Raw genomic sequence first — 21,385 nt, 5'->3', positions numbered from 1 at the left:
GTCCAGGCATGTGGGCGGATCCCGACCATATGGTCGTGATCTTTCTTGAGTCTGGATAAGCTCTGTAACATCAGCCGACAGCGGACTTCAGCCCGCTGTCTGCTGAAAATGGGTCACAGGAGTGCAGAACGAACTACACTGCAGGGATCTACAGGAGAAGTACAGCTAAAGTACAGCTTTGGCTGTACTTCTCCTTTATAAGACAACCTGCTAGGAAAGGGTTTGGAAAGCTCTGCAATGGACAAAAACACCTCTGTAAGAAAACAGTTGTGTAGGCGCTTCAACCTTCCCACATAAAAGCTCCGGCTGTGTGTGTGTGTGTGTGATATAATATATATATATAATGTGTGTGTGTTGGGGTGGCATTTAAAATGCGCAGTACACAACGCCGGCAGCCAGTCTGCAGATCACCCATATCATGGGCGAAGCACTGTGGAAAACTGTCATGCAATATTGTGTAAAAATGTTTCCCATCTTTGCATTATACATATGCACTGATCATATATGGTTACACACATGTTTTTTTTTTTTTTTCTTTTAATTATGAAGTGCAATGTGCAGGATGCCAGAGCAACCAATCAGTACTCATTGGTCTTCGATCTGCCTACAGTGTAGTGCAGTCTGATTGGCTGTACATTGTCATTTTTCCTTTTGCAGAGTTTTATTGAATGAGCCTGATGGAGTACAATGTGCTGTGGGCCACAAGGGCAAAGAATACGGAATGCAATAACTATGCAGGCATTTATGTGAATATTAAGTATACAGTACTGGGAGATATATATATAAAGTGCTGGGAAGTGGGAAGGCCGGGGCAGATGGCTGTAGCAAAATGACTACAAGGTTTTGCAGTCATTTAGAAAAAAGCTTTGGGAACTGATTGGTGGCATTGGGGTACAACACTTATTACAGACGCACCAGTGTCCAGAAATAATCCTTATTAAGGAAGAACTCCGCATTTTTTTCTTTTCTGGTTAAAATGGCCATGTCATATTTTACCATTGTCATTATAAAAAAAAATAGTAATAATTTAGTTCCTCAAAGTTCATACTGTCTCTCTAATGCCTCGTACACACGATCCGATTATCGGATGATAAAAATCACTTTCGGATAGATCGTTCGATAATCTGATCGTTAGTACCGTGTTTCCCCAAAAATAAGACCTAGGGTTATTCTCCAGGAGGGCTGCAATATAAGCCCTATCCCGAAAATAAGCCCTAGTTTAAAATGCTTGTAAAATCCTATAATCCACTCTATTACAGTAGTAAATAATGTACAATGTGTGTGTTTCTGTAATATAATTGTGGGGAAGAGAGCTTTGGCGGGTCAAACAAGCGCAGAGCGGCGCTATAACGAAGGTATTTGCCACAATTATATTACAGAAACACATTGTACATTATACACTACTGTAATAGAGTAAATTATAGGATTTTACAAGCATTTTTAACTCTGTTCACACTGGGTATTTCTGTCAGGCAGGGAAGGGGAGGGGAAGAGAAGACCGTACATTACATGGTAAGACCTACCCTAAAAATAAGCCCTACTGTGTCTTTTGTTGCCAAAATTAATATAAGACCCAGGCTTATTTTCGGGGAAACACGGTACACAGCTTTCGACAGCCGATCACGACAGTCCGTCCAACAAAATCCGAATGGACAAACACGAAAACTTTGCTCGGACGACAATCATTTAATCAGTACAGTATGCGTCCGCTAAAAATCGATGGACGAACACCACGCATGATCGGAAACACGAAAATAAACCAGAAGGAAACAGGGGGTCACGCGTATTTGACCTCATTTCAGATACGTAGCTACGCACACCGGAAGGCTTTTCCAGAATTGGACGGCAAAAATCATACTAATATTCGTTTTGTGCAACAAAATGCGAACGATACGACGTACGATAATCGGACCGTGTGTACGAGGCATAAGGATTCATATGGAAAATTGTGAATATTTACCCCTGTGTGTGTCCACTCCTCCCCCTCCAGCATGGCATATTTCCACTGGTCTGAGCTAAGAGTAAAAACACTCGGCTCCCACCATGTGATGCAAGCTTTCATTTAATTGCCATGTATCAATGTTGGTGCCTTATTAGCAGCATGCTAGAGGAGGGACAGACACAAACCAATTTTAAGGGCGCCGGGCACTGGCTACAAATTACCTACTTTCCATAATAAGGAAGAAAAATGTGTTAATTGGCTAAATTTAATCATTTTAAAGTAAACCAATGAGGATAATTCCGCAACTGGCATTACTTGCTTTTTACAGTTGCAGGCTCCTGTGGTGTTCTAATCCTTGCTTCTCTGCTTTGTTAATACCGTATATACCCGAGTATAAGTCGACTCGAGTATAAGCCAAGGTACCTAATTTTACCACAAAAAAATGGGAAAATGTATTGACTCGAGTATAAGCCTAGGGTGAGAATGCAGCAGCTACTGTAAGTGGAAAAGAGGGTCAACAGTGTCCATTTGCACGCCTCACTGTGTCCATTTGCACGCCTCACTGTGCCCATTTGCACGCCTCACTGTGCCCATTTGCACGCCTCACTGTACCCATTGCAACCTCACTGTGCCCATTGCAACCTCACTGTGCCCATTGCAACCTCACTGTGCCCATTGCAACCTCACTGTGCCCATTCCAACCTCACTGTGCCCATTGCAACCTCACTGTGCCCAGTGTCGCCATGCCCAGTGTCGCCATGCCCAGTGTCGCCATGCCCAGTGTCGCCATGCCCAGTGTCGCCGTGCCCATCGTCGCCGTGCCCATTGTCGCTGTGCCCATCGTCGCTGTACCTGAAATTGACAGGCTGCGGGCATCCATTCATTGTTTAAAACTCGCGGTCTCCTCCTGGTCCCTTCCGTGATGGTCGTTTCTCAGCAGATACATTTCCGCCTATCACGGACGTTCTCTCATCCTCGGACTCCATTTCCCAGCAGGCACTGTGTTCAGTGTTCCACCAATCACGGACGTCCTCTTGTCCGAAGATGAAAAGGCGTCCGTGATTGGCGGAACACTGAACACCGTGTCTGCTGGGAAACCCGAGGACGAGAGAAAATGTTTGTGATAGGCAGAACTGTGTCTGCTGAGAAATGCCCATCACGGAAGGGACCAGGAGGAGACCGCGAGTTTTAAACGATGGACGCCCGCAGCCTCTCAATTTCAGGTACACTGACTCGAGTATAAGCCAAGGGGGGGTATTTTCAGCCCTAAAAGAAGGGCTGAAAAACTTGGCTCATACTCGAGTATATACGGTAATTGACTTGTAACAAGCATGTAGCCAGGTAAGCCTCAAAGGTCTGTACACCTGGCTTGCAAACTCCTTGGTAGAGACTCACTAGGTCGTAAAGAGCCGAGATAGAATCAGGACTGCCAGGGGACCTGCCTGCACCTTTAAAAACCTGTGTGCATCGGCAGCTCCCATAGGTCAAAGATGACCGCTTCCCTTTAAAGATCTTATTTTAAAACTATCCTGGTTTTCAATTTAATCGGAGTTCTTCTTTATGGATTTTTTTTTAGTTGTGTCTTGTTTAGATGTGTCCTAGTGCTTGTGAGTGTTTGTATGTTTTTGTTTTCAATTCGAGAATCTTACTCCCATAACAAAATATAGCAGCTGCTCCTTGTCTTGCAGGATCCTCCCGAGGGCCCAGCCCCCTGACCATGGGGGCCCAGGACACCCTGCCTGTGGCAGCCGCCTTCACTGAGACGGTCAATGCTTATTTCAAAGGAGCCGATCCGAACAAGTGAGTTGCCTGTGTAATTGTACCCCGGTCATGTGATCTGTCGCCACCGGCTGGTGTGTCTGCCAAACCTGTAACAAAAGCTGCGCTGTTTTCCATTTTTCCTTCGGGGTCGCGGCGGTCAAAGGGACAAAGAGGGGAGTATCGGTGTCTGAGCAAAAAAAGATTCGGAAGGTGATAGCGGAGTGTTTACCTGGAGCTGTATTATGATGTCTCCTTAGACACTGTGGATGAATAAACACACTGAAGAATGAATGCAGTTCTAAAGGCTGATGTTTTTTTGCCGTTCTATGCATGAAAGTAAAAAAACCTTGTGCATGCAGCGCCCCCTGACCCCCCAAGCCCCCCCTCAATACATGAGCCCAATCTCAATCCAGTGGTGTGCAGGAGAACAGCTGCTCTCTCCCTTCTTATTGGCTCAGACACAGCAGCGGGAGCCATTGGCTGTCAATCACAGCCAGTGGGCAGGGGGCGGGGCTGAGCACTATTCTGTGTGTCAATGGACACACTGTGGACCTTAAGAGCATACATGCACGAGTGCCCCCATAGCAACCAGCCTGTTGTGGGGGCACTCAGCAAGGAGGAAACCCAAGAGCGCCGGTGGGGCACCCCAGAAGAGGAGGATTGGGACCGCTTGGTGCAAAACCATTGCACAGAGCTGATAAGTATAAGGTGTTTATTTTATTTATTTTTTCCTTTACCGCTAGTGGCCAAGACACTAAATTGTTTGACTTTCTTGTTGTGTACAATAGTGGTCAATGTAGAAGTGACATTGGTAGTCAGGGTAGGTGGAAGATCAATCTGTTCACTGCTCAAGGAACTCTTGGGCCCCTTTTACACAAGCACCTCCGCTTACTCAGCGGGGGATCTCTCTGCTCTCGCCACGGCTTCTCGGCTCTTCATTGGATAGATTTATAGCAGCGCAGCCATTGGCTCCCGCTGCTGTCAATCTACCGCAATCCAATGACCCAGGGCGGGGCCGAGTCATACACTCGGCGGCTATGGACGCCAAGTGTATGACACGGGAGCGTGCCCCCAAGGTAACCCCCCTTCGGGAGAGAGCTTCCCAGAAGGGGTTATCTATTGCGGGGCAGAGAGAGCCGCCAGGGGACCGCAGAAGAGGACGATCGGGGCCACTCTGTGTAAAACGAACTGCACAGTGGAGGTAAGTATGACATGTTTGTTATTTATTTTTATTTTTTAAACGGGAACCTTTACAACCACTTTCATTTTTTAACTTGTTTTTTTTTTTGGACCGCACAAATTTGTAAAAACGTATGATGTGACCCTATATACTGAATAGTTTGGAGAACTCTGTTCTATACAATTGCAGAGAATTGCAGCTATGTGTTTTCAGGCAATGGGAACTGAAGAGAGAGTGTTCAGACCAGTTACAGAAGAAGGGGAGCACAGGGAGATCCCCCATCAGTGTGATGTCGCTCTCTCAAAGTAGCAGACGGGTGACACAAAAAGCTGCATAGTGCAGTCATACCCTGTACACACAATCCAAAAATTGGACGACCAATCGTGCTATTCGCATGTTGAAACTGAAGAGGTCATTAAAGTTACCAAAATTCTTGTACGTAAAATTGGGCTAACTTTACTGTTTTGTTATTTTTTAATTACATTCTTATTTTTTAATTACATATTTTTTTTTTTGTATTATTGTTTTTGAAAGACCGCTGCACAAATACGGTGTGACATAAAGTATTGCAACGACTGCCATTTTCTTCTCTAGGGTGTTTGAAAAAAAAAATATATATATACAGTACAGACCAAAAGTTTGGACACACCTTCTCATTCAAAGAGTTTTCTTTATTTTCATGACTATGAAAATTGTAGATTCACACCGAAGGCATCAAAACTATGAAGTAACACATGTGGAATTATACATAACAAAAAAGTGTGAAACAACTGAAAATATATTTCATATTCTAGGTTCTTCCACCTTTTGCAGCAGACACATCTCTAGAACTGGTAAGAGGAGACTGTGGGAATCAGGCCTTCATGGTAGAATATCTGCTAGGAAACCACTGCTAAAGAAAGGCAACAAGCACAAGAGACTTGTTTGGGATAAAGAACACAAGGGATGGACATTAGACCAGTGGAAATCTGTGCTTTGGTCTGATGAGTCCAAACTTGAGATCTTTGGTTCCAACCCCCGTGTCTTTGTGCGACGCAGAAAAGGTGAACGGATGGACTCTACATGGCTACCACAGCATCTTGCAGCGGCATGCTATTCCATCCGGTTTGCGTTTAGTTGGACCATCATTTATTTTTCAACAGGACAATGACCCCAAACACACCTCCAGGCGGGGGAAGGGCTATTTGACCAAGAAGGAGAGTGATGGGGTGCTGCGCCAGGTGACTACCTCTTGAAGCTCATCAAGAGAATGCCAAGAGTGTGCCAAGCAGTAATCAAAGCAAAAGGTGGCTACTTTGAAGAACCTAGAATATGAAATATATTTTATTTTTATATTTAGTTTTGATGCCTTCAGTGTGAATCTACAATTTTCATAGTCATGAAAATAAAGAAAACTCTTTGAATGAGAAGGTGTCCAAACTTTTGGTCTGTACATATATATATTATAATGTTCTAAGCTATTTTATAGCAAAAAAATATATTATTTTGACTTGTAAACAACAAGTTTGAAAAATAGGCCTGGTCCTTAAGTGGTTAAACGAAAGTTGTATGATCTGGTATCATACAAGAAAAGTTTTTGTGTTTGTCCCTTTCTCAAAAGCTGTGTACGAACGCTCAGATTATCGTACGATCTCTTTGAAAGCGGTATTTGTCGTCTGATTTTTCGGCTCGCGTGCACGGCCCCATAGTTTGCAGCAGCCTATGTAATATGTCCAGGTGTGTAAATCACAAAATTGGCTACAAAAATAAGTATTTTGCAAGGTTTTTCAGCTTTTGTATTTAGTTGCTCGGTTAGAATTCTACTGCAGATTGAAATTGGTTGTTCACTTATAGTTTAGGTGAGTTGGACATGAAATGTACAGAATGTTATGTTCCTCTTTTGTATTTATTACAGACAGAGTTAATAGCACTTGGATTCTCAGTAATTACAATGTGTTGTTTCTCCTAGATGTATAGTGAAAATCACTGGTGAAATGGTTTTGTCCTTCCCGGCTGGTATCACCCGGCATTTCTCAAACAATCCGACGCCTGTGCCCCTGACATTCCGGATTACCAACTACAGCCGATTAGAACACGTGTTGCCAAACCCACAGCTCTTGTGCTGGTCAGTACCCTACCTTTTATGTAATGAAACCCGAATGTGAGAACCGACCTTGATTATTATTAAAGTGTATCTAAACCCAAGAACGAAACTGTAAGATATTACAAATGTAAATGAATCAAACAATATAGTGCTCAAATCACGAGTAGCGCTCTTAACAACATGTAGAGAAAAAAAATTGCAAAAATCTATAAAATAGTCCACTGTGCTCAAGTGGAAAAAATGTTTTAACACCTTCACGCTGACAATGTTGTGATTTTTTTATTTTTTCCCCTTTTTCGTTAAATTTTTAATTTTTTTTGCATGTTTGTCACACTTAAAGCGGAGTTCCGGCCACAATTTCACTTTTTAAATATAAATACCCCTGTAATACACAAGCTTAATGTATTCTAGTAAAGTTAGTCTGTAAACTAAGGTCCGTTTTGTTAGGTTGTTATGGCATTTGGACACTTTATAAAATAGAAATTGACTGGGGCCATCTTAAGTGTGGGCATCATGAAGCCAGACTGTATGACTTCCTGGATTTCAGCCTTGCAGATCTCGCACATGCTCAGTGTTGCACAAGCAGTGTCCGATCAGGTTTCAGCACCTGTGCTGTCCAAGTCACATGATTCTTTGAGACTGGGGAGTGCACAGACTCCTGGTAAGTTACACCCACTACATTCCCAGGAGTCTGTGCGGTGTAGGTTAGGAAGCTTAAGCACCTAGGTGCAGGAAGAGGGAAGATTAACTATTCTGCCTAGCAACAACACTTTAAAGGCATCTAAAAAAAATAAAAAATTTCGTAAAGGACTAATGACATTTTTTTAAAACATCCTATGCATTAAGGTGAAAAAACACCTTGCACTGTCCGCTTCCCCGTTTTACTTACCCAAGCCCGAAAATTTCCATGGGCGCGATCTCAAGTAGTTCTCCCCGCGGCCTCTCGGAATAGATTGATAGCAGCGCAGCCATTGGCTCCCACTGCTGTCAATCAAATCCAATGACACGGTCGCCGGGGGGGGCGATGTTCGAGTCCTACTCTCTGCGGGTATGGATGCCGACTGTATGACACAGGAGTGAGCCCGCAAGGTAACCCCCTTGGCAGAGAGCTTCCCAGAGGGGGTTAGGTATTGCAGGGAGGAGCCATCGTGGGACCCCAGAAGAGGAGGATCGGGGTCACTCCGTGCAAAACTAACTGCACAGTGGAGGTTAGTATGACATGTTTGTTGTTTTTATTTTTTTAAACGTGAACCTTTAGTACCACATTAAATACTACACCTAGAGGCGCTTTTCTATTCTTTCCTTTTTGATCCCCCTCTTTCTTTTTTTCTTTTTTTTTTTTTAAAAGGACACATTGATGGTGATAGGAGCAGACTATATAATTCTGTTTTAATTAGATCTGTCCGTAGCGAAGAGAACAGTGTGTGTCTCCCAGCCAGCAGATCTCAGTGCTGTAACATATTATCCTACAAATTTGGCTGTACAGGAACAGGCTGTTATGTGAAATAAAAACAGGAGGGGTGACTAATATTATCCGTCTTATTTTACAACTCAGCGACAACACACAGGCAACTCCGAATGCAAAGGAATTCTGGGTAAACATGCCAAACCTAATGACCCATCTGAAGAAAGTATCGGAGCAAAAACCGCAAGCCACCTATTACAATGTAGACATGCTGAAATATCAGGTAATGGACTCGGCGATTGAATATCCTATAATAACGCACATCCCTGAATAACTGACCATCTTAGACATTTGTAAGATAGCGGAATTTGTCTTTCATGTCTTGCCAGGTATCCTCCCAGGGCCTTCAGTCCACTCCTCTGAACCTCGCTGTAAACTGGAGGTGTGACCCCACCAGCACAGACCTCCGGATAGATTACATGTACAACCCTGAGGCCATGACCACCCCTGTAGCATTAAACAATGTCCAGTTTGTCATCCCTATAGATGGAGGAGTAACAAAGCTCCAGGCTGTACTGCCTCCTGCTGCCTGGTAAGTGACACTACATAGTCCTCTTGAAACTCTGTTGCTACATTCATTTCAATAAAAACTTTCCTATAAGATATGTACATTGTTCATATATTACATGTTATTTACCTTGTTAAATATACAAAAGCCCTGAGACCTTCTGGTGCCACTATCCTGGATATGATGCCAGCAGATTCATAGTTGTCACCCAAGTGACACACTAGGGGTGCAACGGATCAACAAAAATCACGGATCGGATCGATCCTCGGATCAGGAGTCATGCTCCCCAGGTGATGGTGTAGCTCCTACCTGCAGGTGTAGAGCTCACCGACGCTGTCTCCACATGTCTGCAGGCAGTTCCGGGTCTGTAGTGAGCGTGCTGAGGCGGGGAGGCGTGTCACGCTGTGCTCTGACAAGTACACGGGGGTGGAGCAAGATGGCCGCCGCTCCGGAGCTAGGCCTAAGCCGGGGACTTTCCTATGGCCGAGGCTCCGGAGCACTCCGCGGATCGCGTAGTGTGCCGATCCGAACGGGGTGACCCGTTCGGATCATGGATCGGTGACGATCCGTTGCACCCCTATGACACACTATAGTAGCCCTCAAAAACTCCACTTGCCTGCTCGCATTTTGCGAGTGGAATTTAGTGCAGGGCGAGTGAAGAGCAGGGGCGAACCAGGCTGAGTTTCCTGGCTGATCGCTTCTGGCAAAAGCAGTGCAGCTATCAGAACGGCCAGAGGGGGGTCCCAAGCCAGGAAACTGTCAGCTGTAGGACACAGAGCGGCAGGGCCGGACTGCCTTGGGGCCGCGCTGAGTTGAGGCTGCAGCGCTCCACTCCCTCTCTCCTCATCCTCTTGTGCATCACATATGACAGGCGTCTCCTGCTGTGTGTCACGGAGCTGGGTCTGTGTTTGTCGGAACTGTTACAAGGTACTGCCCCCCTAGACTGGCTCGTGTGATAGTAGATGGAACACTGTTTGAATCAGTGTTCCGCCCATCACACCAGCCGGTCGAGGGGGGCAGGACCTTGTAACAGTGCTGGCGAACACAGACCCACGGGCTGCATTTACAGGCACAGCAAAGGCTGCACTGATTGGTACTGATATGCTTTATGTTAATATTGTTAAAGTTGTTGTTAAATGTTTTATGCAGAATTAAGTTCCAAAAATTATTAACGGTGTAATTTTTATGAGCTAACTTACGAAGGTGTGTTTAGGGGCGGACTTAGGGATGGGGCAAGTGGTAGCTAGTAACTCTTAAGGCCTGGCTAGTGGCTCAGGACTTGAAATTTCGTGCCCTGCTATAGTATTTTCTTAAAGCGGTTGTAAACCCGCATTAACATTTTATTTTTATTTTTTTAACCTGCAAGGCAAAAGCCATAATGAGCTTAGTATGCACCGCATATTAGCTCATTATGAAATACTTACCTCGGAACGAGGTAGGGAACTTACCTGGTCCACGCCGAGCCGAGCGTGTCTTCCGGGTATCGCCGCTCAAGAGCTGTGATTGGCTGGAGCGGCGATGACGTCACTCCCGCGCATGCGCGCAGGCCGGCCCTTCAGCCGAGGATCCCCCCTGCGCATGCGCCGCTGCAATCAGCGGCGCATTGCGAGGGGAATATCTCCTAAACCGTAGAGGTTTAGGAGATATTCTTTATACCTACAGGTGAGCCTTATTATAGATTTACCTGTAGGCAAAAGTAAAAAAAGTGGGTTTACAACCACTTGAAGGATTCATGTACACGGGACGTTTTTACAACTGCTCCTGAACGATTTAACAGATAGTAACCCACGTTTAAAATGTCTGTTTTGCCGCGTTTCGCCGAGTTCGCGTTTTAGAAGCATTTTTTTTAAATGGCCAAAAACGAGTTCGGCGCCTGAAATGTGGAAATCTTCGGCATCTGAACCCATTTTTTTGCTTTCAAAGAAAACGCTGTTAAAACGCAACTGCCTAAAAACGGCAATAGACGAGACTGTGTACACAGTCACATAGGATAACATTGAATGAGTTCAGGGGTAGTTGAAAAAAGCGTCCAACTGCCTCTGAACGTATGTTTGGCAGTGTCCTGTGTACATGGGGACTTAATGTCTTCCCTGGCAGCTACATAAATGGTTGTGTAGGGAGGGGGTGGAGGAGCTGGGCCAGCGTTGACACTTCCAGAACAGGAAAGGGCTATGACATGTAGGGAGGAAGGGCCTGTTCCGAGGATATGATTCCTGGAATCTTCAGATTTTCTAGCAAGTTCAGATGCACTAAATAAATAAATAATTTAGGTTCACACTGGGCTGCGAGAGTGAAGCCGTGTCCCGCCTGTCAGTCCCGATTTTGGCCGCGATTACAGAGACATCTGTGCAGGTTTATGCACAGATGTCAATGTAAATCACGGGCCGAAATCGCAAGAAAATCCGTGCAGCGCCACAGATTAGAATGGTGCCATTGCCGGAAAATGCTGCCGATTCGACATGTCATATCGCACCCAGGGCTCAAAGATAGTTTTAAAATAAGCATTTTTAAATACTGGATTTTTCTGCGCTTTGTACCTGTAATTTTTTTTTGTTTTAAAGTAGAACTCCAGCTTTTAGTAAAGTTTAATTTTGGTTTGTTTGGACCAAGCTGGTGCAAACAAACTATCACCCTAAAGGAGAAGTTCAGGCAAAGCTTGCTTGGCTGGGCTTCTCCTTTGGATTACTGGCAATTAGTTTTGCACTCCTGTGACCTGTTTTCAGCAGAGAGCGGACTTCAGTCATGTCACACATATCAGTCCAGGGCACCGTGTCATTGCGACAAAGTCTGGATCCGCCAGGTGCCTGGACTGATGCCGTCTCAGCCTCTCAGTAAACCGCTGAAAGCCTGAGACTGCCGCTCCACTCCCTCCACAGCCCAGCGCTCTGAGTACGGAGGGAGATGAGCAGAGAGTTGTGACTGACAGTCTACAGCAGGGCTGGACTGGGACAAAAATTTGGCCCTGGACTTTATCCAGACTGGCCCATTTTGACAGGTCTCTCCCACGGTGGCCGGACAACTCCCGCACCCCCCCCCCGGCCACCCAAGCCCCCTCTCCCCCTTCACTAACCACTCGCCGTTTTACTTTATTAGAGTAAAATGGCTGGTACTGGTAGTCTTATAGGCAGTACCAGTGGGGAAGCTAGACATTATTTCACCCGGGGCAAAGAATAAGTTTGGTGCCCCCCCTTATGGGAAAAGATTAGGCAGAAGTGAGAAACTCCCAGGCCATAGCTGTTGAGTCAGCGGTCTGTCCCCTCCCCCCATGCTCCTCTGTCGTCGTCGTCCCTGCTCCTCTGGTCCTCCCCCTGCTTCTTTGTTCCCCCCCAGGTGAGCGCTGCGGGGAGGGAGAGGAGATGAGCGCTGTGGGAAGGGAGAGACAGAGGAGCGGAGGGGGGCGGCAGTCCACTGTCACTGAAGCCGGCCCACTGAGCCATCGGCCCACCGGGAAACTCCCTGTAGTCCCAATGGCCAGTCCATCCCTGGTCTACAGCTCTCTGCTCACTGAGCTCTGAAAAAACGAGTGATTGACGTTGTTCGATCGTTCAGTTTTTAATGTAGGGGTGCTGGGGGACAGATATCATTGGACCCATACTGCATCCACCTAGGTAAGTATGAATTGGGGAGGGGGGGGGGGGTCCAAACCCATACTTCTCTCTCTTAAATAGGAAGTAAACTCTTTGTAATTAAAATCTTCTGACAGGCAGGGTATTTATGACAGAAGAGACCCTATTGGTCTCTTCTTCCATAAATGCATCCTTCTGCCTGTCGGTTGTCATGTTCACTGAGCCCCACATGCGCAGCCCAGCATACATTTACAGCCCCGATCGCCCTGCGATTCGTGCCGCAAAGATGTTACTCCTGTGCGCATGCGCTGGAGTGGCGTCAATCGTGGCCGAAGGCACGGGACCTGGAAGGAAGACCGGGCGAAGATGGAAGCTCCGGGGGCCCGTCGAATCGGTCCCAGCACTGTGCTGGGAGGAAACCATATGACAGTTAAGCCTGCCATAATATACTAATATATGCTGTGCATACTAGTACATTATGGCTTAACCCACCTGGGGGGCCTGGGAAAAAAAAATATGGCGGACTCTACTTCCGCGTTAAATAACAGATGCAGCGTCTGTATGCACTGTATAAAATTTGTAGCCTCCGCTACATACAGTATACACTCTGTATTCTAGATTGGCTAAGGCGGAGATTGTGACGTCATCCTGCTTCTCCAGATGACAAAGCGCCCTATAAATGGTTGAGCAGTGCTCAGCCCAACTTTGTTTTCGTTTAGCGAGACGGAATGTTCCCATCCTACTGCCGGAACACTGCTTTGTACTGTACATAGCTGAGGCTACATTAGAGCTGCACGATTCTGGGGAAAATGAGAATCGTAATTCTTTTGCATGAAATGAAGATCACGATTCTCAAAAATGTATTTAAAGTTATTTTCAACACAAAATGGAGCTTATGTGCTTAAATACAGAATATGTAAATCTGACGGACTGTTTACATGTTAAATTTTAAAAGCCGCAGCAAACCTGCTGACCTTACATGCTTGCTAATGTGAAAGAACACCTGATTTTCACATTTAACTAAATGGGAAAATCAGAGATGTTCTGTCACATTAGCAAGCATGTAAGGTTTGCTGCTGCTTTTAAAATTTAACATGTGAACAGTTTGTCAGATTTACATATACAGGGCCGAATTCAGAAAGATGAGCGCATCTTTCTTCCAGTGTAACGTATCTCCGATTCGTTAAGCCGCTGTAACTTTGGGCGCAAGTTCTGTATTCAGAAAGAACTTGCGCCCTTAGTTACGGCAGCGTAACGTATGTGTTGCGGCGTAAGGCCGCCTAATTCAAATGGGGTTGTTGGGGGCGTGTTGTATTTAAATTTTACTTGACCCTGCGTTGGGTGCAATATCCCAGTGTGCATTGCGCCAAAGTACGCCGCAAGGACGTATTGGATTCGACGTGAACGTAAATGACGTCCAGCCCTATTCGCGAACGACTTACGCAAAACGACGTAAAATTTTCAAAACTCAGCGCGGCAACGACGGCCATACTTAACATTAGCTACGCCTCATATAGCTGGGGTAACTATACGCCAAAAAAAGCCTAACGTAAACGACCCGGCGGGACGTACGTTTCTGAATCGGCGTAAATACCAAATTAGCATATTCCTCGCTTAACTATACGGAAGCGCCACCTAGCGGCCAGCGTGATTATGCAGCCTAAGATACGACGGTGTAAGACACTTACACCAGTCGGATCTTAGGGATATCTATGCGTAACTGATTCTCTGAATCAGGCGCAGATATACGACGGCGTATCAGGAGATACCAAGATGGCCACCGCTCCGGAGCTAGGCTAGGACTTTATGGCCGCACTCGAAAATCGCGGGTAATCCAGCCTGGAGTTCGTGCGGGGGGTGAATCGAGATTGCGATCTTTTTGTGATTAATCGTGCAGCTCTAGGCTACATACAGTTTAGAAAGCCCACACAGCCGATGTAGCTGTTAGTGAGGGTAAATAGTTCTTTTGGACCAGCTTGGTTCATGCAAACTATTTAAACTTCGATAAAAGCTTGTGCTGGATTTAATACAGCAGACTCAGTCAGGCCTCGATCTCCTAGGCGCCTTCATTATCCATCTCTTGGGCTTCATCCAGCTCAGATTATGTCTTTTAAAACAGTTCACGACTGGTGGAACTTGTCTCCTTATATCAGTTGAGTTTGCTTGTTTTGTCTTCCAGGAGTGCTGAACAACAGAGGATATTATGGAAAATTCCAGATATTTCACAGAAATCTGAAAATGGAGGTAAATTGCAAGTGTTGCCTGTTCTCCAGCCAGGATAAATGTATATTAAAGCGGGAGTTCACCCATAAAACAAATTTTACCCTTAGATTGATGCTCATTTTGTGAAGGGGAATCGGCTAGTTGTTTTAAAATCGAAGCAGTACTTACCGTTTTAGAGAGCGATCTTCTCCGCCGCTTCCGGGTATGGGTCTTCGGGACTGGGCGTTCCTATTTTGATTGACAGGCTTCCGACGGTCGCATCCATCGCGTCACGAGTAGCCGAAAGAAGCCGAACGTCGGTGCGGCTCTATACTGCGCCTGCGCACCGACGTTCGGCTAGTTTCGAAAAATCGTGCCGCGATGGATGCGACCGTCGGAAGACTGTCAATCAAAATAGGAACGCCCAGTCCCGCAGCCCATACCCGGAAGCGGCGGAGAAGATGCATCTCTAAAACGGTAAGTACAGCTTCGATTTAAAAAAAACTACCCGATTCCCCTAGACAAAATGAGCCTCAATCTAATGTTAAAAAAATCTTATTTCCGGGTGAACCTCCACTTTAACCATTGGTTTGTGTGAAAGTTATAGCGCCTACAAACTATGGTATAGATACTGGAATTTCTTTTTTTTTATATATATATATTATTTTTATACTAGTACTGGTGGTGATTAGCAACTTATAGTGCAGTGGTACTCAATTCCTGTCCTCAGGACCCTCTAACAGGGCAGATTTTAAGTATTACCTTGGGGAGAGACACACTACAATACTGCAATCACTGAGCTGAGAAACCACTGTTATAGTGCGGTGGGCAGTCTGACACTCACTGACACTGGATGGGAACTAACTTACACTGACATCATCAGTGATACTAATACAGTGATCAGTGATACTATACGCTGTCCCTGTACTAATGGCTGGGAAGGGGTTAACATCTCCGTATACTCAAAGGGTTAGGCGTGTGTCTAACAAGTGTCAATGTGTGTTGCTTTTTACTAAAAAAAATCTATTTGTTCTTCAGAGATGAGAAACAAAGAGATTGTTCCCTCTGTACAGAGCCCTGTGTTTATCAGCACAGAGCTCTCGGCTGGGATTGGATACAGCCGATCAGCAGGTCCCGGGCATAAATCATTGGCTGGGACCTGCTGACAAATTTTCGGGGGGAGGGGAGCATGCACCCTGAACCCGGAAGAAGGCAGCAATGTACAGGTACATCGCTGTGCCTGTAGGAGCCGCCTGTCCGCTGTACAATGCAGGCAGTCGGCCCTAAAGTGGCTAAATATTTACATGTCTTGTATACATTGAATAATTGTACCTGTTACATTGAAGTATATCAATAGTCTCAGTTCAATACAAGCACAATATGTGCCACTTAGAGTCTCTTAAAGTGTTGCTAAACCCAGTAATGTGAAAATCCCAGTAGATCAGCAGTTTTTTTAAATACTCAAAGCAGCCCGTCTGGCACCAACAACCACGCCATATTCAAAGTCACTTAAATCCCCTTTCTTCCCCATTCTGATGCTCGGTTTTAACTTCAGCAAGTTGTCTTCACTACGTCTAGATGCCTAAATGCATTGAGTTGCTGCCAGGTGATTGGCTGATTAGCTATTTGTATTACCAATTGAACAGGTGTACCTAATAAAGTGCCTGGTGAGTGTATATTAACTTACCTGTGTAAAAAAAAAAAAGATGCATATACTCATTTACTTTCTGCTCACTCTGGTCCAGTCACGTTATCCCCTGTGGCTGCAGGGGAGAGGAGAGAGTAAAGCCTGGAGCAGTGGTGTCACCCATAGGCTTCCTATGGGCCATCCGTTGTCAGCACTCCCTCCTCTCCCCTGCAGCTGCTAACTGACACATGGGAGCCGGATCACATGACCGGACCGGATATCCGAGTAGTTATGTCAACGCTGTAGTGATCTCTTGTTTTCCCTTCTTGTAGGGGTCGGGTCACTGCTCGCAAGATTCCAGCTGTCTGAAGGCCCAAGTAAACCGGCTCCATTAGTCCTACAATTCACTAGCGAAGGGTCGACATTGTCCGGCTGTGACATCGAGCTGGTCGGAGGAGGATATCGCTTCTCTCTTATTAAAAAGAGGTTTGCCGCAGGTATGGAAGTGTATGGGCAGGGAGCAGGGATGATGCTTGGCAGTCTATTTGTGGTCTGTATTTAATAGGTTGTCACGTGGATCTGAACATGTGGCAGCACACAGTGTTGGATCTCATCGATACTTCCACCCTTAAGTTTATTGCAAAGCAATATAAGGAGAGGTGTGACTATATAATATGGAGTAACCCCATCATAGAAAGCCTTTATTTGGAACACTTTTAATAAAAAAAAAACATTCACAGGATTACAATTGAAACTGATGACACTTCAGCATCAAAGTGGGAGTGTTTATTTGTAGGCTGAAAGTGGTAATAAACTCGAATGCAAACATTTATTATATTGAAAAAAAAGTGAAAAAAACTTTATTATATTGAAGCTTTCCAATTTAAAAAAAAATGATGACTAAATTATAAAAAAAATAATTTAAGCTTTCTTCTATTTTCATCTGGTGATCTGGCCAGTAAGTCTGTTACTTTTCAATGCGATAAAATGTCTGTCACCGCATATAGTGTGAATTGTCTCTTGAATGAATGAATGACTTGTATAGCGCTACTCATGCAAACTGAATCGCCTCTGGGCGCTTTTTCCAGCCAGTGGCTAGGCCCATGGGGCGATGCGAGAACACTGCGAATACACTGCGGGTTCCCGCATCGCACACCGACACTCACGGAAGTTTACGCTGCCATATGCGAACTGCTGGAAGTGTCATTATATGTTAACGACAACCCCATTTCAGCTCGCCTATTGCAATTGCGAACTGACAGTTTGGACATGAATGGGATCATAGGCGTGCGCAAGGGGTGTGCCTGGGCTCACCCTAATCCTGGAGTTGGCAACCCATCAATCATGGGCAGGTGACGGGTAAGCCGCGATCCTTACTGCGCCCAGAGGCGATTCAGTTTGTATGTGTTGCGCTTTACAAGTCACTCACTCACTCACTTGCCGACCCCCAGAACCTGGACATGATAAGCGGCTGGAGTGGAAATGAATGGACCGATCTGTATTTTCTTCTGCAGCAGCTGAAAGTAGGCTTCTCCTGCTCTTACTCTCGCCGATATTCAGCTGCCACAGGAGAAAAATACAGGGGATTGGTACCAATGTATGCCACCCCTCTTGTCCCGGTTCCTTTTCTTTTTGCTGCCCAGGTCCCCCTGTGTGCTGACCTGCTCCCCCCATTGTTTTAGGATGACGAGTGGGGAAGAGGCCGGTTAATATGTCACAAAGGCATATGTGTTGGAGCTTTGAGTGCACACCCTAATACAATAGGCTGCGCACACCTATGAATGGGATCGCATATGTGTGAAGACGCATGCGATCCGATTCTGGTCCGAACAGAAAAAAACGGGTCCTGTGCATGTTTGGACCGTATGCGGTGCGATATCGGCCATACTATCTGCATGGCTGATATCGCACCGCACAGACATTGCATGTAATGTGAACAGTAGTGCGCTGCGAATTACATGCAGTGTCTGGCATCGCACAAGTGTGAACCGGGCCTGAAACGTGTATCCAAAATGGGGGGAAAAAAACAGCTGTAATTGTTTATAAAGTATTAGCTGGCGTTCAGCTTCAATTAGTTGGTGCATCTAAATCTGCTAGTCCATCTAACAATCCCCTCCCCCCAGACTGGCAATTTTTTTCCGTCCTAAGGTGCCCCCTGTGCTCCTTCATCCAGAGTGGGGGGGCACTCTTGGCCCCGGTTCACACTGCCGCAACTTGAGAATTCAAGGTCGCATGTCAAGTTGACAATGCAGCAATGAAGCCATTCTAATTGGTGTGACTCACAGTATAATGATGCAGATATCGTTGGATTTTGCTATCGTCGGGCTACCGCCACTCACTGTATCAACGAAAACTTCTGAAACCAGGGCGCGATCCAAAGAGACCGGACCCTGGACATCATGTGACCTGCTTAAAGCGGGGGTTCACCCATAGAGAACACTTTTTCCCCTTAGATGGATGCTCATTTTTGTCTAGGGGAATCGGCTAGTTGTTTTAAAATATGAGCCGTACTTACCGTTTACGAGATGCATCTTCTCCGCCGCTTCCGGGTATGGGCTGCGGAACTGGGCGTTCCTATTTTGATTGACAGTCTTCCGAGAGGCTTTCCGACGGTCGCATCCATCACATCACGATTTTCCCAAAGAAGCCGAATGTCGGTGCGCAGGCGCAGTATAGAGCCGCACCAACGTTCGGCTTCTTTCGGCTACTAGTGACGCGATGGATGCGACCGTCGGAAGCCTCTCGGAAGGCTGTCAATCAAGAAGGAACGCCCACTCCCGAAGACCCATACCCGGAAGCGACGGAGAGGATGCATCTCGAAAACGGGTAAGTACGGATCATATTTTAAAACAACTAGCCGATTCCCCTAGACAAAATGAGCATCCATCTAAGGCGATTGTTTGAAAAAATTGTTTTATGGGTGAACTCCCGCTTTAAAAACATCCCGATCAGGGGTGTCAACCTGGCGGCCCTCCAGCTGTTCCGAAACTACAAGGCCCATCATGCCTCTGCCTGTGAGAGTCATGCTTGTAACTGTCAGCCTTGCAATGCCTCATGGGACTTGTAGTTTTGCAACAGCTGGAGGGCCGCCAGTTTGACACCCCTGATCTAGATAAAAAAATATGCAGTAAAACATGGGTTCCCAACCTGTGGCCCTCCAGCTGTTTCAGAACTACAAGTCCCATCACGCCTCTGCCTTTTGGGAGTCATACATAACTGTCAGCCTTGCAATGCATCATGGGGCTTGTAGTTCTGCAACAGCTTGAGGGCCACGGGTTGGGCACCCATGCATGCTTCCGGAATGAATTATGCTCGCAATCCAAGGTTACTGTATATGAAAAAAAAAATGCAAAATGGTCTTCTGGTGGAGAACCCAGAGTTGGGCTGTAAGAAATGACCAGCCTTTCATAATAGTTGTTTAGTTTCCTTGTCACTACTTTTTTCTCCAAGTCACCAAAATCTTTTGTCTCTTGAAGGGAAGTACTTGGCTGACGCCTAATAGAAGACCGCCCACGAGGAGCAACAATCCCCTGATTGAATTTTAAATCAAAGCTAAACGAACATGAACTCGTATTGGGAACCTGGGGAACTTCTGCCGGAGGCTCTGTCGGTGACAGACAGATCAGTTTTTTTTTTCCCCTCAGAAAACCTTCGTGTTGCCCCACCCTGCAGTATTTATTTCTAGGTGTAATATTGTTGATGGTTTTAAACTTGTAATTATCGTATTTGTAAATTGTATTTAATTCCGTAAGGCTGTATTTTGGCAGTTAGACTCTCGTATCAGCATTTTACCATGGATTAAATGGGTGTAATTTAAACGGTTATATAAAAAAAACTAAAAAAAAAACATTTAGTAGTACTGTTGAATGGCACACTGCTTCTGGAGATAGATTTTTGTGTATATATAGAACTAAATCTATAATATCCGTAGTGGTTATAGGGGTGCCTCTGATTCAAACAGTGTCTTTTTGAATCTTTGTCTATGCACATGACGGCGATCTCCAAACCAACAGTGTTTGGACATGACATTTGCATGACAGTAGAGGAGTAGCTACAGGAAAGAAAAAAAGAGAATCAAAGCAAAGGTTTGTGAATTAATCAATAAAGCTTTCAGATACAAAAAAAAGGGGGCCGGTACAGCAATTGTGTTTTATGAATTCAAATCTGTATTAATAATACCAGCAGCAATGCATTGTGGGCCACAAGATCTAAGAGCGCACATAGAGCCTCATACAGTGGAGCGGGGATATGCAATTAGCGGACCTCCAGCTGTTGCAGAACTACAATTCCCATGAGGCATAGCAAGACTCTGACAGCCACAAGCATGACACCAGAGTCCGAAGCATTATGGGACTTGTAGTTTTGCAACAGCTGGAGGTCCGCTAATTGCATATCCCTGCAGTAGAGGCATCTATGAGAATGCAAAGTGGTTTGCTAAAAAAATAAAATCATTGATATATCTAAAGCCTCGTACACACGATCGGATTTTCATCGGACAAATCCGTGGGGTTTTTGTCCAAAGGGCGTTGTCCGTGAACTTGTTCTGCATACAGACGGCAGAACATTTTCAGCCAACATTCACAAAACGACGTTGTTTTTCAGCTCTTTAGCGCCATCCTTTGGGCAACTTCTGCTAATGTTGTCTGATGGTTAGCATTGGTTCAGAGCATGCGTGATTGTACACGCTCGGATAATCCGACGGAACACATTTGTCGTCGGACAAGTTGAGAGCATGAACAGCCAACATTTGTTGTCGGAAATTCCGACAAAAATTGTCCGATTGAGCATACAGACAGTCGGATTATCTGACAAAACGCATCCATCGGACAATTGTTGTCGGAATATCTGATCGTGTGTTCAGGCCTTAAGGCACTTTGGCCCGGATTCACGTAGAGCCATGTAAAATTGTGCGGGCGTAACGTATCTGATTTACGTTACGCCTCCGCAACTTACACGGGCAAATGCTGTATTCTCAAAGCACTTGCTCCGTAAGTTTCGGCGGCGTAGCGTAAATCGACCGGCGTAAGCCCGCCTAATTCAAATTTGGATCA

At 45.6% G+C, this 21,385-nt stretch overlaps 1 protein-coding gene across 1 annotated transcript in view; it reads left to right on the top strand.

Annotated features, from left to right (window-relative positions):
* Positions 1 to 20,471, top strand: part of SGIP1 (SH3GL interacting endocytic adaptor 1) — a 222,234-nt gene extending 201,763 nt beyond the window's left edge. The window contains exons 15-21 of the mRNA XM_040361076.1: positions 3,631 to 3,742; positions 6,832 to 6,987; positions 8,522 to 8,654; positions 8,761 to 8,963; positions 14,685 to 14,749; positions 16,667 to 16,831; positions 19,811 to 20,471. Coding sequence (XP_040217010.1) covers positions 3,631 to 3,742; positions 6,832 to 6,987; positions 8,522 to 8,654; positions 8,761 to 8,963; positions 14,685 to 14,749; positions 16,667 to 16,831; positions 19,811 to 19,833 — 857 coding nt within the window. The 3' untranslated portion in view covers positions 19,834 to 20,471. The remainder of the gene's footprint in view (positions 1 to 3,630; positions 3,743 to 6,831; positions 6,988 to 8,521; positions 8,655 to 8,760; positions 8,964 to 14,684; positions 14,750 to 16,666; positions 16,832 to 19,810) is intronic.
* The last annotated feature ends 914 nt before the right edge of the window (positions 20,472 to 21,385 follow it).

Source organism: Rana temporaria, chromosome 7 (genome assembly GCF_905171775.1).
Source record: "Rana temporaria chromosome 7, aRanTem1.1, whole genome shotgun sequence".
In the NCBI taxonomy this organism is placed as follows: Eukaryota; Metazoa; Chordata; class Amphibia; order Anura; family Ranidae; genus Rana; species Rana temporaria.
This window is presented reverse-complemented; position numbering and strand designations above follow the sequence as displayed.